General features: G+C 50.3%; 1 protein-coding gene across 18 annotated transcripts in view; it reads right to left on the bottom strand.

Annotated features, from left to right (window-relative positions):
• Positions 1 to 49: 49 nt before the first annotated feature.
• Positions 50 to 9,080, bottom strand: part of SCMH1 (Scm polycomb group protein homolog 1) — a 185,894-nt gene continuing 176,863 nt past the window's right edge. For 7 of the 18 annotated variants that reach the window (XM_046662988.1, XM_046662985.1, XM_046662986.1 and 4 more), the window contains 2 exons: positions 2,584 to 2,726; positions 52 to 1,515 (listed from right to left, as the gene is read on the bottom strand). In XM_046662988.1, the coding sequence (XP_046518944.1) occupies positions 1,390 to 1,515; positions 2,584 to 2,726 (269 nt within the window). In that variant the 3' untranslated portion in view covers positions 52 to 1,389. Of the gene's footprint in view, positions 1,516 to 2,583; positions 2,746 to 9,080 lie in introns of all 18 variants that reach the window. The other 11 variants (XM_046662979.1, XM_046662982.1, XM_046662980.1 and 8 more) reach the window with 6 other exon arrangements.

Genomic DNA, 9,080 nt, shown 5'->3' with positions numbered 1-9,080 from the left:
TGGGTTTGTTGTGAAGATTAAATGAGACGAGTCTAATTCACATGGAGCAGTTTGTGGGGCGCACGGTAAGGGATGTAAATGTTATAGCGCACTGTGCTGCTGCCCCTCACCTCCTTCTGTGACCCCGTTAGAAACAGGGACACGTGGCCCTGGACTTGAGTACCTGGCCCCTGCTGGTGGGAGACGTACGATGCAGGCTAGCCTCTGCAGGAGCCTCTGGGGGATCGTCTTGTCCAAGCTCCTCATTTTGTATACGAGGAAACCAAGACTGAGAGAAGGGGACCAACCTGCCCTTTGGAGGCGCAGTGATTTGGCTGTTGGCTGACTGAAAAGACATTGGCATCTATATTGTTTTTTATTTATAAACAAATCGACATAAAATAAGTCCAGATGGCAGCGGGGGCAGCTGTGCTGCTGACTTGCTTAGAAAGGAAGCATATGGACAGTGGGGTGAGTGTAACCAGACGCTGGCCTGGAGACCCTCCCCTCCCATCCACCTTGGGGCCTTCTTGGCTTAAAACTGTTGGGCACAAACGTCTTCCACAGCAGTTCTGGCCAGGGCAAGGAGCTGTGGTGGGGAACAGCGTGGGGCAGGGGACTCCCATTCCCACAGATGAGGCCAGGGCTGCAAGGGGCCCAGTAGAGGAAGAGAGGGGAAGGGGACCGGGACCCTCTCTCCCCCTATGCTGAGTGACGTGGTCAAGGCTTTATAGGTCTGTCCATCCCAAAGAGAAGTGCCCTAGAGTAACATCCTCTGGAAAGGGGCCATGCCTCTCTGGGACCAGAGCAGGGCAGTCTCTCTCCTTCTGAAACTCAATGTCTGGAGCTTGAGAAGTATGAGCTGGAGGGTTTGCCCAAGTGTCAGAAACAATAAATTAACAATAAGAAAAGGTCTTGTTTTAAAAAAGGTAGAGGTTTGCACCATGAGTTTGGACTCTGGGGATCTTGTGAGAAGGCAGGAGTTGTGGGGTAATGGGGTGCTATATCAGGCCCAGCAGGTGGTAAGGGGACTGGGCACAGATATCAACTCAGGCCCCATCTTCCGAGGCCTCAGGGGTTGGCCCCTTCCTCCGTCACTTGGAAGGTGTTTAGTCTAAAGCCCTGGTGAGAGGCCGGCCAGCTCGAGAAATAAATACAGGGAGAGCTCAGAGCTGAGGCAGGGCTGAGGGGAAGAGCAGCACCAGCCCTGGGCCCCACATTCCCCCCTCAGTCCTTCATGGAAGGACACATCATGGCAAGAGAGGGCAGCAGTGGTGGCTCCACACAGCCTCCTGGAGTCCTGAGGTGGCCCTGAACCCCACTGAGGCACCAGCAAGTGCCCCCTCCTTCCTGGGAGAAGAACGCCCTCATCTGCTTGGCCCCTCAGCTGTCTAGCTGCGTCTCCCTGCTTCAGAACTTGCCCTGTTTCAGCCGGTCAATGTGGTAGGAGAGCTTGAGTGCGGGCCCCAGCTTCAGACCCATGTACTTCATCATCACGTCGCTGCGCAGCAGAAGCAGGGCCTTGCCGTCGATCTCCTGGGGGGATGGAGGGAGGCGCCGTCAGAAGCCTGGCTGGTCTGCTCACTCCAGGTTCTGAGGAAAGGCCACCCAGGAAGTACCAGCAACGGGGACTCCAGTGAACCTGCTGTGACACTAAAGCCCACCTGTTCTGCCCACCTTCTGTCTCCACCCCTCCCCGAAATCTAGTACCGAACCCCCTGTGCTAAGCTCTTCACACACTTGTACCACATTCCTTTCTCTGCTACCTGAGAGGCAGTTTCTCCGCCCTCCCAAACCTGTGATCCAGCTCACTTCTTTCTCCTCCAGGAAGCCTCCCCTCTCAGTGGCCTCATCACTTCTCACAGACTGTTTTATATTGACCCTCAACTGTTACTCTGTGAGTGGTCTTCGCTCCCGAGGGGCAGGGACCCCTCTGTGTGAGCTAGGCACATGCAGACACTCACTGAGCAGCTGTAAGGCCTTCGGGCCTGATCTAAGGGCACCCTCCAAACCCACATGGCACGAAGGATTTAAATAAGCAATGAGAGGCAGCAGGTCTGTTTTGAGTGACCACAGGGCAGAAGCAGTAGGGACTATGGGAAGCGGGGTTGAGCCCCGTACCAGGGGTATGGTCACTGTAGGAGGATCAGGAGCAGTCTCTGGCCAAGGGGCCACCGGTCAGTTAAAGAGATGCTGGAGGCTCACAGAGGGGCAGGCAGAGGACAGGGGACTGGCAAGGTTGGGGGCCACTTGGCAAGGGACTTTTTAACTTGGGCTGAAGGCCCTGATTCTCAGGCCAAGGCAGGCAGATGGGAGAGCAAGTGCTCCCAGGAAAAGAGACAAGCCTGTCTCGGGCACTGAGCCACAGGGTGCACACCCAGTAGGAACGCGGCTGAATCAGATCCCACACTACAGGAGCGAGCTACCTTGGTGCTCAATGAATCTGTCTGAGACCCAAGATTCTGTCTCGAAGTTTGTATGGCGTCTCCTGTGCTCAGTTTCAAGGGACCTGGAACAAATATGTAGCCCATACCCTTTAAGAGTCTAGAAGCTGCAGAAGTAAGACTCTCAGCAAACACGGGGAGGTCAGGCGGGGGAACCTACATGTTTGCGAAAGAGGTCAGCATGGGGTCCCAGCTGAGGATCAGCTTCCCGGACAAACTGCATCACGTCCTCGACTGTCCATGACGAGGGGTCCCGGCCACTCAGTCGAGAGGCATCCCGGCTTTCCAGGTATCGGTCCGACCCTGCAGGACAGGAAGGCACCTGCCATAATGGGTGGGGATGGGTCTGTAACTCCCCCACCCTCCCTGGCCTGTCCCGAGGGCCCTGTGGGTGAGCTTACAGCAGCCAGAGCAGAGGAACCAGAGGCAGCCAAGGGTGGGAAGGGCTTTCCACAAAGGCCGTGAGGGCCTGAGAGGCTGCTGAAGTCACATCTTTGTTCTTTAGGGTGGATCTGATTGTGGAAATGGCCACAAGGGATTCTACATTGAGGCTGTGGTTCAGCCTGGACCTGAGTCCAGGGAACAATGCCGTGAGGAGATTACTTGGGTTCAGTGGGGGCAGGTGGGTGAGGCTGCTTTTGCCTTGGCTCTGGATACCATTTCTAGAGAGAACTTAGGAGCAGGGCAAGACTTCAGAGCCAAACCCTTGGGGCCTCGGGATTAACAAAAGGTGTGGACAAGACCCTGGGCATCTTCCCAGGTCTGGAGAACAGTTGACCTCGCTACAACCTGATGCAGGAGGTAGAAAAGAGTTTTGCCTTGGCTGCCAGGAAACTCAATGCTAATTTAGTGCTTTGCTAAGAGCTTTCATCTCAATCTTGGCTCAAATACAGCTATCCCCATCTCCATTGTGGGATTTGGGATCTCTGTATTTTGACCCGCCACAGGTCTCTGGTATGTTTCATCCCTCTGCCTGGAACGTGCCCCCTTCTCTCCCTTCAATTTCTCCTTTACTCCTTGCAAACTGCAACTTTGCTAAGCAAGAGTTGGTTTTGATGAATAAACGAAAAGCGACAAGATATATTGGAGTATATGAGGAAGCCATTTGGTTTAAAACTAATTTGGCTTGACCATGTTTTTCCAGAAAGGCCTGATGTGGCCTGTTGCACCAGCCCAGTGGCATAGTGGTTGCGTTCACGTGCTCCACTTTGGTGGCCTGGGGTTCGCTGGTTCAGATCCTGGGTGTGGACCCACACACTGCTCATCAAGACATGCTGTGATGGCATCCCACATACAAAATAGAGGAAGACTGGCACAGACATTAGCTCAGGGAGGGAGGGAGGAAGGAAGGAAGGAAGAAAAAGAAAGAAAGAAAGAAACATTTACCATGTCCCAAAGCTGAGAATGATGCCCTTAAAGATAGGGATGCTGCCTCCCCCGTATATCAGAATTTCTTCCCAGAAACTAAGGATTAATTACTGACCCACTGAGCTCCTCTTGTGACCACTGACCTGCTGTGCTAGCGAAGCATCCTGTGACAGTGGTAAAAGGGATGTTCCTTGTTCCAAGACGGCAGATAACCACTCTGTACCCTCCGCTTGCTTCCTTCCTTCCTTGGTGAAGGTCGCTCCTGGGCTATAGTCCTCAAAACTGGCTTATATGATAAACTCACCCCCATTTTGATTTATAGATTGATTATGAATTATTTGCATCAACAGCTTCGAGGACCAGCCCCTTTATGAAACTTTTCTGGTCTAATACTGAAGTAATTGGTCTCACAAAGCATTTCCTGTATCTCTTGGTTACAGCTCAATCTCTACACATTTTCCCCAGTCAGATCACCCTAATAATCTGTTTTCCATAAAGGACTCAAAGCAACCCTTAAAAACTAATTGGATCATGTCAATCCCCCCTAAAAACTCAATGCAATGGCCTCCAGTTGCACATGAAATGACACCTGAACCCCTTACTATGGTCTAGAAGGTACTCCATCATCTGGCCCTTTCTATCTCTGACCTCATCCCCTCCGCCTTTTATTCACTCATCAAGCTCCAAACACACTAGCTTTCCTTCTGCTTCTCGAACAGGCTACGCTTTTATTTTTTAACTCGCAATTTCCTGTCAGGAATGTCCTTTTTCCAGATCTTTGCATACCTGATTCCTTCTCAACATTTGGGGCTCATCTCAAATATCAATTCCTCAAAGAGGCCTTCCCCGATCTCCTAGTCAAAGTACTCAATTCCCCCACACAATCACTCTCAATCCAACTGCGTCCTCCAGTTTTTTTCCCCAGCTCATATCACCATCCAAAATAATTTAATGCATTTATGTTTATTACCTGTCTTCTCCTCTTTTGTTCCCTGCTGTATCCTTGTGATACTGTGATTTATAATAAGAAACATATACTTGGTTTTCACCCCCACTTCTGGCACACAACTCCTAAAGTCCTTGGAATTTCCTAAGTGGTGAGAGAAATCAAGGTGCCTTTTGTTACTCATAACCAGCCCCTTTCAGTCACATCTGAGTATGTTAATGAGGTGACTTTTGGAAAGGCCCTAAGGATGGGGGCTGGTTGCCAGAGGAACCAACCAGGTGGTGAGAGGGTTGGAACTTTCTGTCCCACCCCGCAGCCTCCATGGAAGGGAGAGGGGCTGGAGATGGAGTTCAGCGACCAATGGCCAATGATCTAATCAATCATGCCTACGGAATGAAGCCTCCATAAAAACCCAAAAGGGGGAGCTGGCCCCGTGGCTGAATGGTTAAGTTCTCGCTCTCTGCCTTGGCGGCCAAGGGTTTTGCTGGTTCAAATCCTGGGCGTGGACATGGCACCGTTCATCAAGCCATGCTGAGGTGGCGTCCCACATGCCACAACTAGAAGGACCCACAGCTAAAACTACACAACTATGTACTGGGGCGCTTTGGGAGAAAAATAAAATCTTAAAAAAACAAAAAACAAAAGGGAAATGTTCGTAGAGCTTCTGGGTTGGTGAACACAGAGGTGCTGGGAGAGTGGTATGCTCGAAGAGGGCATGGAAGCTCCACATCCCTTGCCCTGTGCATCTCTTCCATCTGGCTGTTCTTGAGTTGTATCCTTTTATAAAAAAACAGTAATCTAGTAAGTAAACAGTTTTCCTGAGTTCTGTGAGACACTCTAGCAAATCAACTGAACCCCAGCAGGGGATTGTGGGAACCTCCAATTCATAGTTGGTCACTCAGAAGCACAGCTTACAACTTGGACTTTTTTTTTTAATAAATGTCTGAGGGTCTCAACCAGCAACTCACCTTTTTTTTTTTTTTAAAGATTGGCACTGAGCTAACATCTGTTGTCAATCTTCTTCTCCCCAAAGCTCCCCAGTACATAGTTGTATATTCTAGTTGTGAGTCCTGATTGAGCTAGGCGGGACACCGCCTCAGCGTGGCCTGATGAGCGGTGCCATGTCTGTGCCCAGGATCCGAACCGGCAAAACCCTGGGCCGCTGAAGCGGAGCACACAAACTCATCCACTTGGCCACAGGGCCGGCCCTACAACCTGGACTTCTAACTGGCATCTGAAGTGGGGGGTGCAGACTTGTGGGATCTGATGCCATTTCCAAGTAGAAAATGTCAGAATTGAATTCAACTGTAGGACGCCCAGCTGGTGTTGCAAAACTGCTCAGTGCGTGGAGAATCCACACGTCTGGTGTCAGAGGTGAAGCAGTGTTGAGCAGAGCATGGAGAGTAGGGAGACACACAGGGAGAGAATGTTTTCCTTTTACAGCCCCTAAGACATAAACATAGTGCCTGGTCTGCCACAGTAGATGTTCAAACCTGTTTGTTAAATGAATGAATGACCATATATAATAGTTACTTGCGTGTTTTTCTGTCTCCTCCACCAGACTATGTCTGTCTTGAGGCAAGGATCTTGCCTTGCTCAAGTCTGTATCCTCACCACCCAGGAGATGTCAGTCACACAACTAAGTGGCAGAGCTGAAACATACCTGCAAAAGTAGAAGGGATCTACTCTTCAACTATCTCCGGCAAAGGCTAAAAGTCTCCTCCCATCCTCCTCCATTTTGGGTTGGGTCCCAGGTCTAAAAGTCGAGGCACACTTCACTTGGCCCAGTCCCTGCTCCCTGGGGAGGACACTCCAGTCTATTCTCTCTCAAGCCTGTATTGACTAGACCAGGGAAGAAGTGTGCTGGAATGAGCAGGGGTGCTGAGCGTCATAGAAATTCCAGTGGCATCTGAGAGGCGGTAGTAGACAGGAAGTTGTGGAGGGCTCTGGGAGCCAGCCACTTCTCCCTGCCCTGAAAGCCCACTGTGACGCTAAGAGAGAAACCAAGTGCAAAGATTACGGAGAGCAGAGAGAAGACATACACGTGAACGTACCTTTCTTGGACCATCTTAGCTAATTCCTATACCCAGGGAAGCTGAGAATCTCTCTCTCTCTCACACACACATATATAATGATATTATATAAACACACATACATATATAATAGTATATATACTATTATAGTGTATAGAATAGTATAATACTATTATATATGTATGTGTTTGTCTGTCAGTTTACTGCTAGAATATATACTCCCTGAGGGCAGGTAGCAGGAAGTTGCTAAGTTATATGGTGGTCTGGAGAGACGTCTCTGAAATGGCGACATCTGAGCAAAGATCTTGAGGCAGAAGAGTGCCTGGCATGTTTCAGGTTGGGCAGGGAGGCTGATGTGCCAGAGTAGAGTGAACGAGGAGAAAGCGGGAGGAAGTAACGTCTGAGAGGTATATATGCGTGCTTGTGATGGGGCGGGGGAGAGGGGTGCAGATAATAGAGGACCCTGCATGTCACTGAAAAACGACTGGCTTTTCTGAGTGATGTAGGTCAGTTTTGAGCAGACGGGTGACAAGAACCACCTTACAACTAAAAGGATCACTCTCACAGTCTGTGTTGATAATCAACTTTACAGGGCGAGGACAGAAGCAAAGGAGACCAGTTAAGAAGGACACTAAAATAGCCTGGGGAAGAAATGACTGTGGCATGCACAGGTGATAGTGGTGAACAGTCTGATACATGAACATTTTAAAGAACCCCAAGTATCGTCAGCTTTTTTGACCCTTAAAACAGCCCTGGAAGGAAGCATCACCACGTTCAGTTTAGAGATTCCAGAGAAGCGAAGTGACTTGCCCAAGAGCACACAGCTAGGAAGAAGACAAGCTGGTGCCCTGTCTCTGTCTTCTCCTATCCCCAGCTCTGCAGGCAGTCTGTACCCAGCGGGTACAGCTGGTGATTATTCTTCAAGGAGGGCAGAGTTTCAGTCGGAGAACGACTAAGGCAGGCGAGGCGCATCCACGTGAGGTCGGACCAACAAACTGATGCCTAATCATCTTGCATTCGTGAAATAAGAGGGGACAGACTTGGCGTCTAAATTCTCTGAGAGAAACAATTCTAGGGCAACCAGATAGAACCCTTTCATAGCCTTGTGAGGTTCTTCAGGGTCAACAGGGACTTAGACCATGGCCTGGCTGACAGACTCAAAATATATTCCAGAGGAAGAGTAGAAATGCCAGGGAAACAACAGTGACATCTGAGGCCAGTGCCACGCGAGGCAGCCCATCAAGAAGCACTCCTAACAGAAACAGGGCCTTGGGGAAGACACCAGTAACAGGGATTCCCTCCTCCCTGGGGAATGATTTAGTTTCCCAAACGATCCCATTTCCCTGGATCCTTTTAACACTCCTGTGAAAAGACCAGGTCATCGAACACGAAGACCTGAGAGGCGAGAGGACTCACCCCAGCCTCAAGGCAGGAAATCACTCCAGCCCCACCTCTCTGCAGAGCTCCTCGTCCTCCATTCTGCTGCCTTGGGGAGCATCCCAGACTCCTTCCCCGTCTCAGGCTTCCTGAAATCCCTCTTTCCCGAGGTCACGTCTCCCCATTGCAGGCCTTGCTAATGGAGTCTTCTTGTTCTTCCACACCCACACACCCTGGGCTGGGGAGGCCACTGGGGGGTACGGAGATGGCATCCTTCTCTCTCCTGATCGCTGCTTTTAGATCATCCTCAGCCCTCTCTCCATTCACTTACGGCCACAATCAATTTCCCCTGCAGTCTCAGAGAGCAAGATGTGCCTCCTTCTGGCTGAAGACTGATCCATTTGTCTATGCCCTTGATCCCTAATCTTTCCCACTACCCTAAAGGTCTTACTTTCCTTTTTCCTATATATATATATATATATATATATTTTTTTTTTTTTTTTGAGGAAGATTAGCCCTGAGCTAACATCTGCTGCCAATCCTCCTCTTTTTGCTGAGGAAGACTGGCCCTGAGCTAACATCCATGCCCATCTTCCTCTACTTTATATGTGGAGGGCCTGCCACAGCATGGGTTGTCAAGTGGTGCCATGTCCACACCTGGGATCTGAACCGGTGAACCCCGGGCCGCCGAAGTGGAATGTGCACACTTAACCACTGCGCCACAGGGCCGGCCCCACCATGTTCTTAATTTCTTCTTTTTGGATGGCTCAAGTTGTCTGCTGATAAACATGCTCAATGTGCTCCCATTCTAGAAGACCTTCTTTTAAAGGTCACCATCTTTCCTTTTCTCATCAAACTCTCCTTGATAACCCCACCCACTGTACTCTGCCCTCACCACCCTCCACCACCAACGAAGCTGCTTCTGCTAAATGC

This window comes from Equus quagga, chromosome 5 (assembly GCF_021613505.1).
Source record: "Equus quagga isolate Etosha38 chromosome 5, UCLA_HA_Equagga_1.0, whole genome shotgun sequence".
Taxonomy (NCBI): Eukaryota; Metazoa; Chordata; class Mammalia; order Perissodactyla; family Equidae; genus Equus; species Equus quagga.
Note: the sequence above shows the minus strand (reverse complement) of the source record. Positions and strands in the feature narration are given on the sequence as shown.